This window comes from Amborella trichopoda, chromosome 6 (assembly GCF_054954075.1).
Source record: "Amborella trichopoda isolate Santa Cruz 75 chromosome 6, AtrichopodaSantaCruz75HAP2 v2.0, whole genome shotgun sequence".
Taxonomy (NCBI): Eukaryota; Viridiplantae; Streptophyta; class Magnoliopsida; order Amborellales; family Amborellaceae; genus Amborella; species Amborella trichopoda.
Genome location: NC_142341.1, coordinates 29,910,371 through 29,933,674, shown reverse-complemented (window position 1 = coordinate 29,933,674; position 23,304 = coordinate 29,910,371). Strand labels below are relative to the sequence as shown.

The window sequence follows — 23,304 nt, the reverse complement described above, 5'->3', positions numbered from 1 at the left end:
TAATCCTAATCCAGGATCTGACCTCACTCCCAAACCCGGAAGGTATGCTTCTTAACCATTCTACATGTTGCAGTATAAAGAACAAGTTACTACTTTATGTTGCACCATAGTGTCTATCAGCAGTTGAGAGTCAAATTCATTTTGTAAGCACTCCTCTACACCACTATTCGTTAAGCGCGATTCTCTCAATGCCATTTGGGGGCCCACGAGAGTGTCCCCTGAAAAACATAGAGAAGAAGAAAAAAAAGAGGCACTAACCTGAAAACTCACACTAGAGCACAGCCCTAACTCTTATATTATGATATATAATGTCACATATTGAGTACGGACAGATTTTGCCCTCATACATTACAGCAAATGACTTAACAATATAAACCATATAAACCACTTAAAACACACAAATTATAAAACTGCCCTTCATTGCATTCAAACACTCCCCCTCACGTTGTACATCATGTTTGAACATGTACAACTTGTTCTTTAAGAACTTATGTCTATCTTTTGCAGGACCCTTTTTGAAGATATCAGCTTATTTGATTTTTGGTCCAAATAACGCAAGCATCTATCTCCTCGGCTTCAATTTTCTCACGAACAAAATGGTAATATTGTTGATGTGTATTTTTTACACAACTACCCCCCTATGCGAATAAAAGAGGACGCGGTTGCACCGACGTAGGGGTGGCAACGAGTAGGGTATAGGCCGGGTCCTGTTGGACCCATAGCTGTACCTGAGAGGATACCAGGGACCTGGGACTCGGGACCCGGGACCCGGACCCGGACCCGTACCTAGGCTTACAACTTCTCTTATGTGTTACTCCCCCACCCCTTCTATAGCAATTACACCCCCATGACTGAGTGCCCCTCTTCGATGTGGGATTAATCTCATGCACTAGTGGAGATGGAGGGGTGGATTTAGAGAGAGAAACAAGACAGAGAGTGGAGGAATTGAGAGAATGGGAGAAGCATCTAATAGAAAGAGAGAAAATAGTGTGGGGAAAAGAAAGTTGAGAGAGACTGGTAAGTAGTGAAATAGTTGATTCTAATCTAGATGAGAGATTTTGGGAGCTGATTTGGTCTAAAGCGACATGGATAAGGAGCTTGGGTTGTTCCGCTAGAGTGAGAGTGAGAGATTGAGATTTATTTGTCTTAGAGTGAGAGCGGGGGTGTTTTTTGCTTTCGTTTTCACATGGAAGAGAAAGTAGAGAGAGATGGGCAAGCCGGGGAGCTCCTGCTTCAAGATCATCAGTTGTGGCACCTATTCAACAGAAGAGGATGAAATCAAAGGAACCCAGATTCCATATTTGCCTGCTTTTCCATATAATCTTGCTTTTTATTTGTTTGTTATGCAGTTTTGGGTGTTGGGATTGGGCACTCGACTGTGCTTGATCGGTTTGATTTTCTGTTATCTTTTTTCTTTCCTGGATTTTTAGGTCGGGTTTTTGCTTGTTTCAGGGCTATGAGTGAATTTCTCAAATTTGATGGAAGGCATGGAAGCGAATGTCGTCAATTTTGTCTGTCAGATTTCTGGATTGAAATTAGAGAGGAGAGAGAGAGAGAGAGAGAGAGAGAGAGAGAGCAACGAGCTTTTCGAGAGGAACTCGCCTTACAAACATGATAATAGAAAAATGAAAACCCATTCTTACAAATGGAGGTATATGAGTAAAAACTAAGCTTACCAATGCGTGGGATTAATCCCACATTAATGTGACGAGTAAAGTCAAAGGAGTGTAAGCTCTATAAAAGGGGCGAGGGAATTTATGATAACCCTATAAACTAAAAATTCGAGTCCGGGTACCCGCCAGGTTGAGTATAGCAAGACCTGTTCCTAGATCCGGGATTATTCAGGTATCCTTTATTGGACCCGGACCCTACACGTGAGTCCGAAATAGACCCATACCCGAACCCATTTCAGGGATATACTTGCTGGGTATGGGTCGGGTCCGGTTCCATTGCCAGCCCTACATCCATGCCCCTTAGGCACCAGCTCTACCCTAGAGACTATGGAAGCCAACGTCGAATAAGGACAGATTTTGAAGAGCCTCTGAAAAGACATCACCTCGGCCCCAAAAGTTGCACAAGAGTGGCATTTGATACCCCTCGAAGCAATTCACCAAGTTTCGCCCCAATCGGACGAAGGCGCGAAGAGACAGGAAGAAGGTACAGTCAGGAGTATTGCACTCTATATGTATACAGTGTACACAATACAATAGTAAAACTTCCTGAAGATGATCTCAGATAATCTCCAAACAACCACAGACCGCTTCAGAAGGCGAAAAAACCCCTGACTACCGAGTTTCACGCCAAATGGACCTTTCTAGGTCCTACTTACCCAAAATGGGTATGTTGTTAACTCTTCAAGGAAGGGCAAGGGCAAGCCAAACCATTATCCAAAAATTGTAAAACACCGATACCTTCTTCCAAAAAAGGGGCAAACTGACCTGCTCATACCTCACGATCTATAAGGCGCATCGAACTCAAATTCGAATATGTCGTATTGCTCGACGAGCACGAACGTTCGACATATGCCACGAACAAAGCGGAAGACCGAAGCAAGAGACGTCGTGAATGGGGTCCGAGAAGCGTTGACGGCTTGCAAGTGGGCACGAATTTTGAGGCACCAGAAAAGTGATTTTCCAGCAACTTGCCGAAAACCCAAAACAACCAATCGGAGGTCATTTCACACAGCTCTTGGTGCAAAACACCCGTGACAGCATCCCCTTCGATTTGCTAGCAAAAACAAAGCAATAAACATGGCATATTGACAAGATCGAGAGGAAAAAGGAAAATTGAGTTTGCACGAAAACCAGAAAAATGCAAAGTTCTGAAAACATCAAAACTCCGTGATACCGTGCAAATCTTATACCAAAATGATCGTCTCAGCACAATTTACATTTTCAAGATGATAAATCATCTGAAATGCCGCCGGAAAGTCAAAAGAAGGCCCCAAGCCATGAGGATGGTAAGAGGCCTTTGATGGGGACCTATGTGTCATTTGCATGATTGTTTTGGTGTCTTTTTTAGTAATTTTCTATTATTTTGAATTTTTATTTTATTTTTTTATTTCCATTTTACAACAATCTCTATGGGTTTTGAGTGTACAACCTTCTTTCAAGGACGACCTCTATATAAACCCATCAAATGTAATGTTAAAAAGGTTCGAAAAATAGAGTGAAATGGCTTAAACCTAGAAGAGAGACAGAGAGTAAGGTCTTCTTTTTGCCTTGTGCTTTGATGGAAATCTTTTCCCCTTGAGAGAGGAGAGATAAAATTTGTGCAAAGAGAGACTACCCCTCCCTCTATCCTACTCCCTACCTAGACAATACACCTCTCTCTACCCTACTCCCTACCTCGACCATACACCCCACTCTATCCTACTCCCTACCTCGACCATACACCCCACTCTATCCTACTCCCTACCTAGACCATACACCTCCCTCTACTCCCTACCTAGACCATACACCCCACTCTATCCTACTCCCTACCTAGACCATACACCTCCCTCTACCCTACTCTCTACCTTGACCATACACCCCACTGTATCCTACTCCCTACCTAGACCATACACCCCACTCTACCCTACTCCCTACCTAGACCATACACCCCATTCCATCCTACTCCCTACCTAGACCATATGCCCACTTTACCCTACTCCCTTCCTAGACCACACCCTATTGTCTAAAGAGGCTTTCAGGTTACACCGATTGGGTCCGTCCTGGGTAATTACCTTGGAATTGCCTCCAGGGTATTTAGGCTATTCGCTTAGTACCTTTCTTCTATCGTTGATATACCACTTAGGGGAGGTGACACTGGAAGGCTACCAGACGGCTACCGGATTCTGCTCACCCCCTCTCACCACTTAGACTACATGAACCTAGCCTAGCCCACCTAACCTAGTTTAACCCACACGATCCTAGTCAAGCCCAACCAAGCCCACCTAGCCTAGCTCACTTAACCTAGTCCAACCCACATGAGCTAGCCTAGCCCAACCAAGCCCACCTAGCCTTGCTCACCTAACCTAGTCCAACCCATATGAGCCTACCCTAGCCCAACCAAGCCCACACAATCCTAGCCCAACCAACCTAGTCGAACCCATATGAGCTAAGCCTAGCCCAACCAAGCCCACACGAGCCTAGTCCACCTAACCTAGTCCAACCCACACGAGCCTAGCCTAGCCCAACCAAGTCCACCAAACCTACACGTACCTACCCTAGATCACTTAAGCCCACCTAGCCTACACGAGCCTAGTCTACTCCAACCAAGCCCATCTAGTCCATACGAACTCACCTAGCCTAACGAAGCTTTCCTAGTCTACCCCATGTCAGACCCAAAACCATATCGCACGTAGTCCATACCCAATCAACCATACTTGAACCAAGCCTACAGTCGAACCTTTTCCAAACCAAGGATCAGCCTGGGAGTCCATAGGACCTGAAATATCACATGTGCACGACTCAAACGAGGAAACCGAGCCGAGAAGAGAGCAAGGGGGTTCAGTCTAAATCTCATTGAACGATGATCGGGGGGCCTTTCTGCATGAGCACACAAGCGCCAAGATCTACGAGGGTGATCACTCGGGTGTATCCGACCCCTTCAGCTTAAGGTCCGCCTTACCTCATTCTTTTATTTTGTTGGTTCGAACCACACCGCCCACCCAAACATAGTAGTACTCAATTTATTCATGTCGTTTCTTTCATAGAGCAGCCCATGATTACTATTCCTTTCACATATTAGACTATTCTCTACAGCGCTTCCATGTGAGTGTCAATGGGAGCATGCATAAATTGGCACACTCGATTAACAGCACGCTGGTGAGAGTGAGATATTGTAATACCCCTGCTAAACTTCTATATTTCTCTTAATTAAATAAAGGTTGTCCTTCAGATATCCTTTTTTTTTTTGAGAAAAGGTTAACATTGTATTACTGGATATGAAGTGTACAAGAGAGAAGAGGCAAAGTTCACCCCCTAAGGGGTGGACTTGGAAAAATATAGTTAGTGTATCATATACAAAAAGGGCTTATAAAACCACCCAATGCAAATGTTTTACATGAAGCTTTAAGAAAATACAAAAAATGAGGAAGCCTAGAAAAGCCAAGTGATGTGCTATGGAGGCGAGAAGAGCCAAAGGTCTTGCGCAAAAAAGGAGACGACCCCGGCTTGATCTTGTAATTGCATATTAGCTCGGCGATCCGCGAAGTCGTTGGACGTCCTCCATGTATGCCGCCATGAGACGTCCATATCCCTACAAAGGTGATCAATTTCATCGAATGTAGTGGTTAGGTACCATGGCCGAGGGGAAGCCCTACTAGCCCATGAGAGAACATTTTTTGAATCTCCTTCTATGATGAGGTGTAATCCCCTCGAGCGATTAAACTTTTTCAGGTCTTGAAGGAGGGCCAAGGCTTCTGCAATTTGTGCTTCCATGAAGCCAAGGTGCTCCGAGAAAGTAAGAAAAACATAGCCTAGGTGGTCTCTAAAAACCCCCCCTCCCCCTGCCGGCCCAGGGTTCTTTAAAGAGCAACCATCAAATTTTAGCTTGATGGTTCTTTCTAGGGGTGGTTGCCAAAAGTTGGATCTTTGTGGTTGCCGTGGGCAGTGGAGGAGAATATTTTTCCATTGGGGGAGGAACTTGGTCCTTTGAATACCCAAGAAGGCCTTGTGGTTCGAGGCCCAAAAGGTTACCATGGAGATTGCCTTGTACAAGAGAGTTGAAGCTTGTAATTTTGAACCTGAGAAGATTTGGTTGTTTCTTTCCACCTAAATGGTCCACAAGGTTGCCGCTAAGGTAGCCTTCCAAAGGGCTCCGCCAGCCTTTGGCCATGGAGTATGAAGCTCATTGGAGATGAGAGCTTTTACCGTAGGTGAAGTGACCCATTCGATGCCAAAGAGTTGCAAAATTTTCCCCCAAAGTTCAAAGGAGAAGTCACAGTGTAAGAAAAGGTGAGGGTTGACTCTTCATCATTTTAGCATAAAGCACATCTGTTGGGATAGGAATCCCTCTCTTTTAGAGGTGGTCAGTAGTGAGGGCTTTGTGGGAGCAGGCTAGCCAGTTGAATGTTTGGACCAGTGATTTAAAAAACGGATCGGCACTTCAAAAACCCATCCGGATCAGTGAATTGGTGATCCGGATCGAGAATCGGCCAACTAGGTCGGATTAAGCTCTAAAAAAATCCAAAAAAATTATTAAAATTAATTATAAATGTTGTCTTTTAGGAATCCAATAAGAAATGAGGGTACTCCATTGTTAACTTTCACTTTTTTCATCAATTTGTGAATATTGATATGTTTTTTCTCTATATAAACTTGTGTTAACCATTAAATTTACATCACATAAGAAAAACCATATAATTATCATGGATAAAATATATAATCATACATGGACTACTATAAAGAATAGATTTAATCGATAAAAAATGGCCATCAAAATCTCAAATTGGCAGAAAGCCCTAATCCCCTAAAAATACCCAAGTTATTACAAACTAACTATAATCCAAATTTATTACAACCTAACTAACTATAATGTTATATGCTGAAATTAAAATTATTGGTTTAAATTTTATAATTATTTTTTTATACAAATAATAACAAATCTAAAATATTTTGTAATACGATCTAATTTAAAATGTATTATTGACAATTGTAAGAAAGATAATAAATTACATGATTTATAATGCAAAAATTAATAAATAAAATAAAAATTTGGTTAGAAATTATTAGAATGCATACCAATTTTCGAAAGAACACTTTAATTTTTCAAAATTTTAATTTTTTAGATTTCTAGAATAAATTTAGTAAAAGAGATTGTTAATAGAACGAGAGAGATTTCAAATGGAATAAATTTATTTAAAAAATAATAATTTTTTAGATTTATAGAATAAATTTAGTAAAAAAGATTGTTAATAGAAAGAGAGAGATTTCAAAAAAAATAATTTTTTTTAAAAAAAAATTATTTTATGCTTATTTTTATTGTCAACAAAAATAAAATAAAATGCGCCCAGGCAGAATAAACTGTATCCAGGCGGAATCGAACTTGAGACGTGAAGGCTCTACCGTGGAAGTGATAACCACTCCACCACATCAGCGCAAGTGTAATTGTTTTCAACATTAATAGTACTTATCCAAATTCTGTCGTAATTTAACGCACTGTGGGAATTATCCCACATCCAACAGCAAGCTTTAGTTTCGCTTCTATAAATTGCTTTGTAAGTTCCTTAAGGTTTGCGAGCGTGTGCCCGAGGTTGCCATCCACCCGCAGCTGGTGGGTGACAGTAGTCTTACACATGTGACCTATGGAAAATCGATATTTTGCCACGTGTTAACTCATTATGTGATGTCATACGGGCGACTTTCACCCGTGCATGACATCATACAAGCAGTTCACTATGCAAAACCGGCCGATTCCATTTTTACACTGGAATCGGCACAGGGTAACCGATTCCCATGCCGACTCGGGCGAGTCCGTTGCGACTCGCTGATTTTTAAATCACTGGTTTGGACCTTAGGTGGAGCAAAAGTAGACCACACTTTCAAAACTACCGAGGTGGGGTTGGCCGGAAAGGTGGGAGGCTGTGAAAGGATTTTATAAAAGGAGGCCACCGAGAACTCACCCGAAGGGGTGGTTAGGAATAAATTGAGAGTGAAGGCCTGTTAAGAGCACTTGAAAGTGGTTAAACTCCTCTTCAATTAGATTTCTCTGAAAACAAGGATTCCAGGCTCTACGTTCTCCTGTAAGAACCAATGCCTCAGCCGCTGTTGCTTCTTGATTGATAGCCAGCGAGTAGAGAGCTGGGAAAGCCTCCCGCAGTGGTGAAGAACCTAGCCATAAATCTGACCAGAATCTCACACGAGAGCCCCCTCTCGGATGAAATCTAATTTGCTTTTTGAAGTGAAACAAGGCCGAAGAGAAGGATTTCCATGCTCTTGAGGCATTATGTCTGTGGGACTTCTCTGGCACCCATGCTCTTTCAGATATCCTATACTTGTTTCTTAAGACCTGAGCCCAAAGGGAACCATGGGTTGCAAGTCGCCACCACCATTTGCCTAAAAGAGCGAGATTATGCTTTCTAAGAACCCTGATACCTAGACCACCCTGGTTTTTTGGAAGGCAAATGTTGTCCCAAGCAACTAGATGGAATTTAGTCTTCTGAGCTTGCCCCGACCATAGGAAGTTACGCATGAGCTGGTCTAAGCGATTAGCCACTTGAGCAGGCATATTGAAGAGAGACATCAGGTAGACTGGAGAGTTAGATAAGGTAGCTTTAATCAGGGTCGACCTGCTTGCCATAGAGAGGAGACGACCTTTCCATTATGTCAAGCGTCTATCCACCATATCAATGACATGGGACCATTTACCTTTTTTGGTTTTGCTTAGTCCAAGAGGGAGACCTAGATAGGTTGTAGGGAGGTCCTCCACTTTACATTCCCAGTTGGGAATGGGCCCTCCAATCTCAGCATTTGAAATTGCTACCCCCATTTATTTTTCCATGTTGACTTTGAAACCAGTTGCTACTTGGAAGCATTTGAGGAAGAGCTTCAGGGAATCCACTTCCCTAGGGGAGGCGTCTAAGAACACCAGAGTATCGTTCGCATATTGCAGATGGGACACTGTTGGGCCGTGTCTACTGCTCCTGAAGCCGGAGAGAAGTTCTGCCTGAAACACCCGAGAGATAGAACGACTAAAGACTTCGGCGGCAATTGCAAACAGGAAGGATGAGAGGGGGTCTCCTTGCGAAGGCCCCTCGAGGAAGAGAAAAGCCTTTAGAGGTCCCATTTATAAGGATAGAGAAATGTGGATGTGAGTAGCACCCTCTCATCCACTTTCTCCAGCAGTTTCAGAATCCCATTCGAACCATAGTCTCTTCTAAGATGGACCACTCGACATGGTCATAAGCTTTTTCCCAATCAGTTTTGAAGATAAGACCAAGTTTTTTGTTGAGGTGTCTTGAGTGGATGCACTCATGAGCCACTAAGGCTCCATCAAGAATCTGTCTTTCTTTGATGAATGCGGTTTGGGAAGAAGAGATAATGGATGGAAGGACCTGTTGGAGTCTGGTAGCTAGAACTTTGGCAAGAATTTTGTAGGAAGAGTTCAAAAGGCTGATGGGGCAGAAGTCCTTGATATCCTTTGCTCCTTCAACTTTGGGAACAAGAGCTAGGAAGGTGACGTTAATAGCTTTATGCAGTGTTCCTCGGAGAAAGAATTCATCGAAGAAAAGTTTAAAGTCAGGACAAATAATGCCCCAAAAAACCTTAAAGGGTGCTATCGAGAAGCCGTCGGGGCCCGGAGCTTTATCTTTGGCTAGTGCATCAATGCCTAGCAGGATCTCTTCTTCAGTGAAAAGTATCTCTAACCACAAAGCTCTATCAACCGAGAGGCTCAAAAATCAAGGGAAGACATCCTGGGTCTAGGCCCTGGGGGAGCAGTGTAAAGTGATTTAAAGAAATCTACTATGGCTAGTTCGATTTCTTAAGGTTGGGTAAAAAGGCAATTGTTATTTCTGATCATCGAGATAGAATTGCCTCTCCTACAACAATTGGCTATTCGATGAAAGAAAGCAGTGTTGAGATCCCCTGCTTTTAGCCACTTGATTCTTGATCTCTGGAACCAATATATCTCTTCTTTCTTGAGAGTAGAGAGATATTCCAGTTTTGTCTTGTTTATGAGATCAAGCTCTGAGTCGATCAGTGGTATATCCTCCTCGAGGAGGTCAAGAGTTTGAATGGTGTTCAGCTGTGAGGTTTTTGTTTGAGAGAAGTTGCTAGGGATAGACCTACTCCAAGACTTGAGCGAGACTTTGAGAAGTTGGATTTTAGTCTGCAGAATGTAGCCGGCTCTACCTAAGACGAGCGAGGAATAAGAATTCCACCAAGTTTGGATAAGGGAGTGTAAGGACTCCTCTTGCAGCCAAGGAGTTCAAATTTGAAGGGTCTCGGGCCCCTCTTAACAGCCAGGGTGTCTAGAAGAATGGGACAGTGGTCTGATGTGAGTTTAGGTTGAGCCAGAGCTAAGGATCTCGGGAAGTATTCTTCCCAATTCAGAGAGAGAAGAAACCTATCAAGTTTAGAGAGGGTGGGATTGGTAGCGTGGTTGGACCACGTAAACTTACTGCCTTGGAGAGGGACATCCAAGAGCTCGTTCCGATTGATAAAATCAGAGAAATCCCTCATTCCCTGAGATATAGAATTAGAGGAGTTTCTCTCATGGGACCATCGGATGACGTTAAAGTCACCTCCCAGCTACCAAATAGGACGAAGCAGAGACGCAACCAGATCCAATTCTAACCAGAGCCTATTTCTAAGAGTTGAAGAGTTGGGACCATAGATAACTATGAATTTCCATGGTACTCCATCAGAAGTATTGGTTAAGAGAACTGTGACAGAGAATTCCCCGATGTGCGAGGAATTGAGAAAGCGGTCTGAGGGGTTCCAAACTATCCAAATGCCTCCCGAGGCCCCATTCGCCGCTAAGGAGACCCATTGGCTAAGTCTTCTACCCCAAACCTGATGAATGAGTTGGAGATCAGGATCTGGTTGTTTGGTTTCAATGAGAGCAAGAATAGCAGGTGTGTGTTTAGAAGTGAGATCCTTGACTGCTTCCTTCTTGGAAGGATTTCCCAAGCCTCTAACATTCCAAACCAACAACTTCAGTTATTAAGACTACGTAAAGGGGAGGAGGCCAGTCTGAGCGACCTCCTCAAGGAAGTTTGGTTGGAATTCATGAAGAGATTGTCTGCAGGCTGTCACTCAAAAGGAAGAGAGGAAAAAAGATTACACAGTTCTCTCTGTCCTCTGAAATTCACCTGCATTCTACTTGAGTGTCGGCTGTTAAGAACCTGTGGGCCGGTCCTTTGGGTCCATCGTAGGTAAATCCCATTACTCTATATATTTTGCGCATCCTGACGTCGACCCGGTTTGTTCCATCCCCGTCGACCTCCTCTGTTTCAACGGATGCCAGAGGGGGAGAGATGGGAATTGCAACGTCGTCCCTGTTTGTCCCATCGCCGTCAACCACCTCTGTCTCTTCGAGTGCCAGAGGGGGACAGATGGGAGGTGCCTCATCTACTCTATTTGTCCCATTCCCGTCGACCTCGTCTATAGCATCAAAGTTCAAAGGGAGAGAGATGGGAGTTGCAGAAGTCACAGGAGTCTCGTTATCCAGGTTCGCTGGAGGAAAGATAGATGGGTAGAGGTCAAAAGGAAGCGAGGGAGAGGACAGTTGAGAAGGTACAGATTGCAACAGGTAAGCGTTAAAGCTAGAGGAGGTCAACAGTTGAAGGGGGGAAATGAAGGGAGCCAGGGTAGCCTGAGGAGAGGGGAGGGCGAAGGAAGGGGTCTCATAATAAACAGAGATGAGGTAGGCGATGTAGTGGTAGGTCTGGATGGAGGAATAAGAAGACAACACCACTGGAGAGGAAGGGGGCCAAGCCTCCCAGAGGTTGTGCACACTGTGGATCTGAACCAGGTGAGGAGTGAAGGTTAGATGGGGGGCTAGAAGGTTGGCTAAGGACGAAGGGTGGGGAGGTGGATGGTCCTCGGAATGAACAACGACTAAACTCAGAGGAGTGGGATGACAGTCCGAAGGCAGGGCTGTGTTTAGGGGTGGAAACCAGGGAAAAGTGAAAGAAGTGGACAGAAAAAGGGACCAAAGGGGGGCAAGAGGACGAAGGCAGCGAAAGGATATGCAGAGGACGGAGGGTCACCGACTACGGGGGAGTAAGAGCTGGGGAAGGTTGAGAGGGAAGTCCCAACAGAGGGCGACTGGTGGTCTTTTCCATCAAGAGAGGAAGGCGGCCGGTAATCATCAGGGGTAGGCTGCGACCGGTGGGATCGAGGCTAAGACAGCTGGGAGGGCGGCAGAGGCTGCGGAGGCGGCGGGGTGACAGGTGTCCCAGACACGAGAGAAGGGGAGGAAGGCCTGAACAGATGGACGACGGAAAGGGGTGGCGAAGACCGCTCATATAAGGAAGAAGCAGGCACAAGGGGGCACGATAACGGGGGAGGAGGGGACAAAGGCACGTGAAGATGGGGAAGGTGCGCTCGCTGCCCAAGGGAAGAGCTGGCAGGCTCGAAAGGACGCGTGGCGGGAAGGGAAGAGGGAGGGGCGGGCTGAGGGGTGGACAAAGAGGATGGGCTGGGTCCATCGATTAAGCTCGAGTGGGGAGGGGAAGGTGAATCGTCTACCTAGGCCTCTTTATCGGCCCGATGATGAGGGGGGGAAAGGGCTGTTGAAGAAGGCTCAATACTGGGTTCAACTGCTAGGGTCGGGTCTACGGGACACCAAAGGGTAAAAGGCTTAGTGGGATTAAGAGGCTTGGCACGTGGGTGCCAGCTCAACCTCGTCCTTGCGATTCGAAAACAGGAACTCTCAGACTCTTGGGTCGGGTCGGGCGGACGCCAACGACGCCTCTTGCAATGCCGATTTTTCCTGATCACCTCAGTCCAAGGCTAGGAGGGATTTTCCGGTGAAAGCTCAGGGATTGGAATAGGCAAGAAATGAGCAGAGGGTGGGAAGGCTTGCTCCCACAAAGTGTTGACTGGGTCGAACAGGCCTTCGACCTCTAGCCAGATAGTTTGAGGAATCCAACTAGTGTCTAAGACTTCCAAGAGCAGTCGAATGAAGCCCAGCGGAAGAGTTTCAAGGGAAATCCAATAGATGGAAATTACGGTGCCACAAGTGGCTGCGACTCTCCTGAAGGTCACAAGAGACCAGGCATGAAGGGGAATGTTACCAAGGGTAAGCCATACGCTTTGTTTCTTGAAGGAACCCTCCTTTGGCGATCATGGCTGAAAAGAACACGCAGCCCCTTTAAAAGAAAGGTGAGCACCTACCTGTAAAGCGTGCTGAGCTGCATTTGGAGAAGAAAAGGAGAAAAGGTAGTCTCCACTTAGGAGTCGTCTGCAAGTCAAATTGGGCTCCTTCAAGGAGCTTTTTACCCATCTTTCGATTCCGCGTAGGTCATCCCTTGCAGGTTGGAAGCTCCCTACTAACGACGCCAGAAGCTTCGTCCTGTTCGCCGAAACTTCCTCTGAAAGGGATTGAACAACAAAGGGGAGAAAAGGAGAAGGTACGAAGGGAGGGGACCCTGAAGGGGTCGACTGGGTTAAGGGGGAGGATGAGGGAGAGGGATTACTTAGGGACACATCCCTGCAAGCAGGGATGCTATATGGTCGAGCAATGACCTGAGCATAAGAAGAAGGTTGACCAGTCTTAACAGGTGGGTTAGGCTTAGAGGTAAAAGGGGAAGGAGAAGGATTGGGGAGAGAGGGAAGAGAGAGCTCAGAGCGCGAGGGCCTGTGAGGAAGATGGGTTAAAGGATACAAGTTGTAGATGTCATTCCAGCTCAGGGGAAAGGGACGCTGAAGGCCTCGAGCCATTTTTTTTCTAAACAAGCACATGTATATTACCCCCTCTATTCAAGGATACCAACTGGAAGTGCCAGAAGGGTGAGGAGGTTTTCTTGGTGCATTGTCACTTAGTTCCGGCTGACTCGAAAATAGATGAGGAGTTGTCTTCAGATATCCTTAATCTTTTGTATAGTGAAACTGGTGTACAATATGGCCTGCAACTAGTCATATTTGACCTTTTCAAGGTCTAGAGCGTACTTTTGTTGAGACAACCAAATTTGATTCTCATTTTGATCTACTTCAATACCCAGGAAGTATCTCATCCGAACTAGGTCTTCTATCATAAATCTATCATGAAAAATGTTCTTGACACCATCAATCAGGTCCATAGAACTCCAGATAACTATAATGTTATCAACATGAAGCAAAATGATAGTAAAACCTTTCTTGTAGTGACAAACAAACAATGAATGATTTAATGCTACCCAGATAAAACCCCTTTCGTTTAACGCATTACGAAAACATTGAAAACACATTCTTGGAGCTTGTTTTAGGCCTGGTGCCTTAGCGGTAGTATTGTTGAGCCCCATGGTGAGGTCTCTGACTCCATTCTCACCAAAGGGTAGTGGCCCAAATCCCCACTGACTTACCACGTGTTTTAGGAAAAGAGCCCGGGCTTAATTGGTCGGCGCTTGACAATTTGCAATGCTACATCCTAGGCTCAATTCCTACAAGGGTAGGGGCCCTCTCCCCACTGACTCACCCAAAAAAACCCATATATAGATCTTTTTTACCTCGACCTTGACGTTCCCTAACTTTGTATCCTCTACCACTTCCATGATTTGAATTCCAACTTGTATTAATATTTGCTCGTAAAAAAAACAATTTTTGTTTCACAATAAAATAGGATGAGAATCAGTAGTAAAAGACTTTTCCAATGAGATTTTGAGATTGAATGATACTTCATGTTGCGACAATAATGGCCACAATTCACTATACAAGGGAAATGGACTCTTCATCATCACAAAGAAAACATATGCTTTATAATCATCCCCTAAACTTCTCAAGACATACTGGACCCTATCCCTTTCACTTAGAGGATCTTACAACATAGCAAACCAATCACATAGGGCTTTTATCTTGCTATAGAATGATATTGTTTTTTTACAAGGATGAAGCTAACGTCGAAGATGCATAACGTTTCTGCTTCTTGAGAAAATAATTCATGAAGGGCCTCCCATGCTGCTACAGAAATTGGAAAATTAACTACTTTAGGAATAAGTTCCTCTAAACAAATCCAATCAATGAGGTTCTGGTCCTTAGATGTCCAATCATTATAAGTGGGGTTGGATTGAGTTCTTTCATCTTCACAAAATCTCTTGTTTTGTACAAAACACAACTGGAGGCTTTGATGAACCATCAATGAGCCCCAATAATCACTAGCCTCTTATATAAGTTCGAACTTAACATTTCCAAGCAAATAGTTTAAGGTATGCGTTGAGAATTAGGAAGACCATCAAAAGTAGAAGAAGATGACAAGACCATTATTAATATAATAAGAAAGTGCAAAAGAGCAAGAGAATTTAAGGAAGAAGAAAGAAGGGAAACAATCAGTAGTTCAGTTTTAATGAGCAACAAAGTGAAAAGCAATTAGGGCTTTTGATGGAGGGCAAAATTATTTTTATTTTTAACTTTTGTTCAATTTCGAATAATATATATTATAAATTTAGTTTTAGGGTTTTTTTCTAGGGTTTTTTAGTTTTTTCAGATTCCAATGTTTTTACTTTTTTTTATTTCATGAGGTACTGTTCACAGGGGTGAAACTGTTATAATGTTATTACCAAGTTTAAGTTAAAGTTAAAATATATAGGTCATTTTAATCATTGTACGAACATGTAATGTCTTTAAACATTGAATTTCTTTTTTTTTTAAATGTTAATGGTAAATATTATAATAATAAGAGTTTTACAAAAGTAAGGGTCGAGGTAACCCACATACTGGGTCTCTCAACCAAAAATTGGTCAATAGGGAGTGACCTGTTCTAAAAGACTGGCTCTAACATTACCTATGAAGCAAAAGATAGGGGCTTATAGAATTTGCCCATTACAAGATAGAAGACTACAATCTAGAAAGCGGAGGCCTCCCCGCCGTGCTAGCGATAATGGACTCCCTATTGTTCGCATCTAGACGTATGCAAGAGGCTGGTTCTTAGCGGCTTCCTTGGCGACGAGATCTGCGAAGTTGTTGGACGTCCTCCAAATATGCGTCCATGAGACGTTTATACCTCTGCAAGTACGCTCAAATTCATCAATAATGTGTGCTAAGTACCAAGGAGGAGGGGCCTTTCTAGCCTCAGGACATAATGTTTTTGGCATCTCGCTCTATGAGCAGCCGTGGGCCCCAGGAGGGGTTAAATTTCTTGGTTCCCATCAACAGAGCCATGGCCTCTACGAACTGTGAGTCTTTGTGACCAAGGTGTTCTGAGAAGGATGAGATGACTTCACCATTATGGTCAGGGAAGACTACTCTTGCTCCCACTGGGCCTGGATTTCCCGAGGAGCATCCATCAAATTTGAACTTAATATCACTCACCGGGGGGGTGTCCCAGTTCAATACTCTTGGGTTGTGGTGAGGGGTTAGTTGAATAAAGTTCACCCAGTTGCGAAGGAAACTAGCCGCCGAAATCCCAGTGAACAGATTGTGGTTGGAAGCCCAAAAGATTACCATCGAAGTAACCTTGTGGAACATAGCTGAGAGTTCGCTTTTTATACCACGGAAAATTCTCGACTTTCTTTCGAGCCAGATGGTCCACAACGTTGCGGCTAAAGAATCACAATAAGGTAATTGTATTTACAGTGTATGCCACTAGTCCTAAGTTGTATACAATTATTGTTGTTTTGTCTATCAAGTTAAGAATCACAATATCCAGCTTGAATAAAATTACAAATAGTATTTCATCATATAAATACTATCTTTGTGAGCCCAAAATATGGAGCCTGTGAGAAAAGGGTCAATTAACATTAAATGGATACATAGACAACACTATACTTTCTGCCAACAATGAAAATTATAACACACAAGTTTAAACAGAGAATCAAATAACATGAGCTGGTAGGATGCAATATTGATTTGCAAACTAAAGGAGACTACTAAGCAATTCTAAAATCAGAAAAGGACTTCTAACATGTAAAGAGTTGGGGAAAAAAAAGAAACAAACAACTAAAATAACAAAATATGCCAAGTCAGAATAAAAAGTCATACCTTAGCAGAAAGAAAAGAACCAATCAGACCTTTGGCAATTTCTTGGATGGGTCTTTGAGGTTCTAGAACACAGAAGTTTTATCAACACAATGAGAAAAAAGCTGGAAGTAGAAGGACGAATTATCTATTATAAAAACCAAAAAGGAAGTATGAAAACAAACTCAGGCGATCCTTTGCGCCACAAACTTCATGTTAAATAATAATAAAAAAAATAGAATCATTAAAGACATAAAAGCTGCCAAGAGAGTAACAAAGCAGCAACCTAAATGTTTTTACCATCTCACGTTTCACAAGAGCAATTATCAGCAAGCAGGTATCATACGATAGTATACTCGAGTGTCCATGAAGTGGTCCATTTCATACTTTCAGATATGAATCTATCTAATTCAAAAAGGACGAACTTGTGTCATCAGTATCTCACTTTCAATTCAAACATAAGTTTGATTCATACTCCATGTCCAGAGTTATTCACCATCCAGGATGAGGAAAAAAAATGAAATCCTATTCCAAAATAAATGCCTTGACAAATGGCAGAGGAAGCTTTCAATGAGATGGCATTTTTCAAATCTCGCAAATTGGATTGGATTATGTTCCAAACATATAATGCCATGGTTCCTTGCTTTCATGGCGTGTAAATATATAAATTTCACCACATTTCATATTAATGAATCTATAACTAAAAGAAATAATTTAAGGATAAATTTGGACAACCACACTTGCTACCCACAGCGACACCCATGCACACCCACACAATACAACAAACACATCAAAAATGTACAATCGCAAAAGTAATTAAAGAAAATGTACAGTCAATTTAAAATATTAACACCAGCCACCCAACCCCTTGTGAATGACTTTATGGTGAAACAGAGATATGAATTTTAGGTTAAAGAATCTGTTAGGTTGGCAGCCAGAATAAAACTTTTGCTACATCTCTAGCAGCCAACCTCAAATAGTTTTTTTAAAAGGAGGTCACTATAATTATGTTACTGAGTAATAAAATGTACACAAAATGGGACCCTCTTAGAGGGCACCCAAGACAACCCCAAAGGGTATTAAAAATGGTGCAAAAGAAGTTCCAACTCCAAGGAGGGATGTGGCAGATCTAACAAAAAATAAAGCCCCCCTGGGGAATTAGAGTAGGCTCCCTGTTTAGCAAGATAATCAGCATCGGAATTGCCCTCCCGATAAATATGGCACCACGAGATTGAGATGTCTCGTGACGACCAATGGGATGTTTCATTCTTAAGAGTCCCCTTCCACCACCAGGATGTGACCCCAGGTGACGCAAAATCTACGTAGACCTTTTAAAAGGGCCATGGCTTCAGCTACAGTTGAGTCCTCAAGGCCAATGGGGCAGGAAAAGGCGTGCAAGATCTCTACATCGAATGAACGAAAGAGCCCACCTACACCGGGGGGACGTCCCAACGGAGCAGCCATCAAAGTTGAGCTTGATGAAGCCTACTTCGGGTGATCTCCAAAGAGAAGATATTGAGATAGTTGGCTTAGCCCCCTGGAGTAAGTTGTGCCAGTTCTTATAAAAATCAGCTAAGTGGATTCCTTTAAACAAGCTATGGTTCATGGCCCAAAAGGCCACTAAGGTCCTGACTTTGTCAGACAAAGCCCCAACCAAAGATCTTTCTCCTCTAAATATCCTATGGTTCCTTTCAATCCACAGAACCCACAATGTGGCTGAAAATAATGCTTTCCAAAGTTCTCTTCCTGCCTTGGGCCAGCAAGTGTAGAGAAAAGCATGATACAAGTGCAAAATGGAGCTAGGAGTGACCCAAGTCCACTGGAATAGACCCAACAGATAGGTCCACAGTTCTTTGGCAAAATCGCGGTGAAGGAATAAGTGTGCATTGGTTTCTTCATCCTCCATGCACAAGGAACATCTATTAGGGCATTGCATTCCTCTTCAATTGTCAACACTCTGGAGTGCTATCCAGCAAAAAACCTGGATCCTAGAGGGCAAAAAAGAGTTCCAAGCTCTTGATAGCCAAGAAATATTGGGGCTAGCAGTGGTGGGGGTGAAAGAGCAAAAGAAGGAAGAACCGAGAACATCCCCAAGGGTGATGGTTCCAAACTAATCCTATCATCACCAGAGGTTGGAAGGAAGATAGGATGAAGAATTTCTGCCAAAGCCCCAGATTCGTCGTTAGTGAAATCATTGAGGGGCCATCTGAAATTTGGCGACCATGATCTAAGATGACCAGAGAGCACAAAATTTTCCGCCACTATAGACTGAGCATCTTGTGCTAACCGAAAGAGATTAGAGATGCTCAGTCTATAGTGGCGGAAAATTTTGTGCTCTCTGGTCATCTCCACTGCCGACCCAGGTATCATTCCAAAACATCACTCTGGTCCCCTCGCTAGGGCGAAAGCGAATATAAAGAATAATTCACAACACCTTACGATTGACTTCCAAAAACCACAAGTCTAACTAATGCTTCTGCAAACAGGAATCCATTGTTCGTTACCATGACAATACTTGTGCTTCATGACATCTCTCCCAATCTAGTCTCGTACCTCCACTGCCAATTGCCCAAAATATTATTGTGGACTCGAAAATTGCGAATACCCAAGGTCCCCAGAGACTTGGGAAAACACAGTTTAGGCCAGGGTACAAGATGGAATTTGTGACCATTCTCCCCAGACCAAAAAAAATCTCACATCATATGCTCAACTCTACCAACCACAGAGGCGGGGATTCGAAATAAAGACATACGGAAAACTGACGTGTTGTCTAAGGTGGCTTTGATGAGAGCAAGTCTTCCCACCTTGGATAGGAACCTTCCTTTCCAACCCACGAATATCCAATCAAATTTGTTTATGATGTGGCTCCACTAAAAGAATCGAGGTAAACCCAGGCACAAGGAAGACCAAGATAAGAAGAGGGCAAAGTCTCGATTAAGCAACCCCATCTACTGGCTATGAAATGGACCAAAGAAGGGTCCGTGCACACTCCCATCATCTTGGACTTCGAAAGGTTTGCCTTAAATTTAGTAGCCATCTCAAAACACTTTAGACAGATCAATAAAGTGTCAACATGTTGCACAGAGGAATCACAGAAGACTAGGGTGTCGTCTGCATATTGCAGGTGGGAGATGTAGAGGTCATGGTTGCTAGAACTAAAACCCCTCAGGAGTCCGGCTTGGTAGAACCGCGAGATAGAAGTACTGAAAGCCTCGACCACAATGGCGAACAAAAATTGTGACAAAAGGTGCAATCTAGGCAGGTGCATTAGGCATTTTTGATTCTGGGCGGTGCATAGGCGCTATTGTCTGGGCTCCCACCATGGCGGTGCCCCGTGACAACTTGCAGGCAGCAGAAAAAGCCCTCAGGTGAGGGTAGAATACGCAATTTTTCCCCCCTAAAAAGGGGGGGAAAGGGTTTTAGGGGGTAGTCTAAACCCCCAATAGAAAATCCACGGCTTTTAGGGTGAAATTTAACCCTCAAAAACCACTATTTTGTGATTTATTGAAAGATCGATAAATTTTTTATTTTTTTGATTTCTTCCCAAAACGAATGCAATAGTTCTTGGGTGGATTTGGAGCTTCTAATAGTTGATTTTGAGAACTTTTGGAGACCCAATAGACGAGGTTTGCACCGACTTCGATTTGATTTTGATATTTTTAAAGTATTATCATATTTGAAAGAGGGTTTTGACTTGTGTATGACTGTAGCATTGATTTGTTTCTAGTATGGACTTCTAGTTTCCTACAATGATATTTGGGATTTCAAGCATTTTAATGTCTTACAATCTCTTTGAGACTTGTATGATTGTTTCATCCATCAATATGTTATGTGATTGTACTCATTGTAGTATTGTATTGTTGTACTACTATGTTTTTGTCTATTTCATGATCACGAGGAGTTTGGGGCTCTAAAATTGTCCTAAAAACTCCCTACGGCTATAAACCATGCCCTAAGAACTCCCCTATTTTTTATATTTGGGGTGGGGGATTTGATTTTGGTGAGGGCACCCTATCCCTGAGTGCCCGCCTAGGCGGCCAGGCACCCAAACATCCTAGGTGCCCGAATCCATGTTTTTGAACATTGATCAAACCAATACCATCCCCCTAACACGCCCTTCATGTTCTATGTTCATGTCACGTGGCTATGCCTATGAAGATTTTTACTCCTCAAAGTCTTGCTTTATGTTGGTGTGAATAAATGTGGGTTCCAGTAATTTAATTATTTACAGTTTGGTAGACACTTATGCACAGTAGTTCTTCAAGCTACTTTCTAACAACTAGGAGAATAAGGAGAAACGTCAAGTGTCATCAGATGCAAACACAAAGAGCTTGTCATTTTCTTTCTATCCAAATGCATAAAGAATCATATGATTTCCTATCAATCACATGCATTTTCCCCAGCAATTAGCTATCAAAGAAAACAAAAAAGAAGAGTAACTTGCAACCGTAATTAGGTGAAAGATGAAAAGCTTTTACATGTTACACGAGGCGAAAGTTATTTTAAACATCAATCTTCATATCCCAGCCAAAAAATTATCCTTGGCCTGTCTTTCACATCTGTTCCTTTTATGGTGAGACATTTCATGAAAGATGCAAAACAGATTTCACTGTCTACGGCCTCCTCGTGCTTGATTCACTCCATCTGCTAGCTTTTAAATATCAGTTCAGGTCGGCTCTAGCCCCCCCGCCCCTCCCCCATGGCCAACAAATAAATCGTGCTAAAACAAGATCAAGAATCCAAAAAAATATAGCCCTTTTGTCATAAATCCCTTTCATATGACATAGCACCAAAAAACACTGAATAAGGTATACAATACCTTTACATGAGTGTGAAGGACTCAGCTGCGGAAAAGGTAGAAAGCCCATTAATGAATAGAACCGAATGAGTAAACCACCAGTATTAACGCCTTCAACCCTTCCCTCATAGATAACACCACTTTCTTTATAAGCCCTTGCCGCTTTCCAATCAGCAGATTTCTACTACTTCACAAAACACAAGTATAAGATCATCAGACAGCATAAGAAGATATTACATTAAATTCTGAATACAAAATTGCAAAACAGAGACCATAACATGAAAAAGGTAGACGGTACACAATCAGGTTAGAAAAAGGCAACCAGGTTAGAACAAAAGAATGAAATTCAACTGGCAACACAAATGGATTGTTCGTTAAGTAGATGGTATGTAGCTTGACTTAACAATGAGAGTAGAGCTAATAAAGTAGAACGCTGAGAACTGTGATTATAACAAGATCAACAATTCTCCTTCAAATTATTCAACCCATACATTCAAAAGAATCAACATCAACTCAAACATCCAAAATTTCATACTTAAAGAACAAAATGAAAATGGAGCAAAATGAACAAATTAATTCTTTTCAAATTTATAGTGACAACATCACAACAATTCTGAATTCCATCAGACATGAAATTCTCATCGGACATTTGATAATTTATTGACGAAACAGCAGTGATAAATCATTGACAGCCACAGAAGAACCATTAAAAATTAAACAGTCTGAAGCATATAGGTGTGTTGAAGATTATGCCACATGCATAACCGCAGAGCAGAGATCACAAATCAAATATCAATAACAGAGTCAAGTGTCCCGAGGTCAAGAAGTTGATTGATGGAAATTTCATCTACATTTTGGAATTTGGAGAGCATGAAAAGAGCAAGAACGGTAGTGATCTTTTGACAAATCCTTCACCCTCTCAAAAGTAATTTCTAGATACTTTAAATCCCACGACACCGACCCCTTTCAAGGTGAAATCACTAAGAATGGCTCTAAAGACACTCACCATGGATTGTGCTTATCACCAACAGAGTATAACTTGTTACAAACCCCAAGGAAGAGCCACTCATTGTGAATCCTATCCCATAGAACAAAGACACATATATCCTCTTGACACTTTTTCACCCAAATGATTCAAAAACCTTGTTTAAATCAAGTTGCACCAAATGGTGTAGACAAACGCCGACATGAGAAAAAAGAGAGGGGAAGAGACAAAGAGGAGTTACAGAGTAAAGGGCTAAAGAACTGCAGGCCGAAGAGTAAGTGAGGCGATTGAGAAAGGAAAGAGAAAGGCATACCCTGAGCTGGCGAAGGGCATCCGAAGGCGGAGGATGACGACCATCGTCCTCGTCCTCTAATAACTCCAACCCTTCTTCTGCTTTGGCACCACTACGCACCACCACAGTAGAAGTACCACAAAGAGATGAAAACTGCTTCTTATGGTTATCATTGTTAATGCTGCTGCCAAAAACCAACACAGTATTTGGAGAAGAAGAGGAGGAGGAGCGAGAGACGGGAACGAAAGTGGAACAGAAGAAAGGGTTATTAGCTGAGAAAGAGAAGACGCTGCTCATGGCCGCTACAGGATGCATGGCCAGTTTGTCTTTCTTATTTGCAGTTTCTTTATTTCAAAACCGTTGACTGTAATCGAATCTCATCCGCAACCAAAAAGAAAGTAGATAAATGTGAGGAGCATGAATCTTTTGCCAATGAGATGGATAATTGAGGCATTTATTTATTCATCAATGAGAATAGAGGAGAGGGGGACAGAGAGCCACGTTATCGCACGTTGCCTATGTCAGCCAGTCTCCCTCTGAAACACGATTTTTTTAAAAAAATTATCTGATTTTTCGAAATAAGAACTCTCAATCTTTCAAAAGATCTTCAAAAATTTACTCACATAAACCTGTATTTTATTTTTTAAAA

General features: G+C 42.7%; 1 protein-coding gene across 12 annotated transcripts in view; it reads right to left on the bottom strand.

The window, feature by feature from the left end:
• Window positions 1-22,987, bottom strand: part of LOC18440065 (Nucleic acid-binding proteins superfamily) — a 38,052-nt gene extending 15,065 nt beyond the window's left edge. For 3 of the 12 annotated variants that reach the window (XM_020670887.2, XM_006850170.4, XM_088870314.1), the window contains exons 1-3: window positions 22,677-22,987; window positions 21,400-21,559; window positions 16,605-16,666 (exon numbers count right to left, since the gene is read on the bottom strand). In XM_020670887.2, the coding sequence (XP_020526546.1) occupies window positions 16,605-16,666; window positions 21,400-21,559; window positions 22,677-22,970 (516 nt within the window). In that variant the 5' untranslated portion in view covers window positions 22,971-22,987. Of the gene's footprint in view, window positions 1-16,604; window positions 16,667-21,058; window positions 21,566-22,384; window positions 22,447-22,676 lie in introns of those variants that run through there. The other 9 variants (XM_088870316.1, XM_011627236.3, XM_088870317.1 and 6 more) reach the window with 6 other exon arrangements.
• Between the last annotated feature and the right edge of the window lie 317 nt (window positions 22,988-23,304).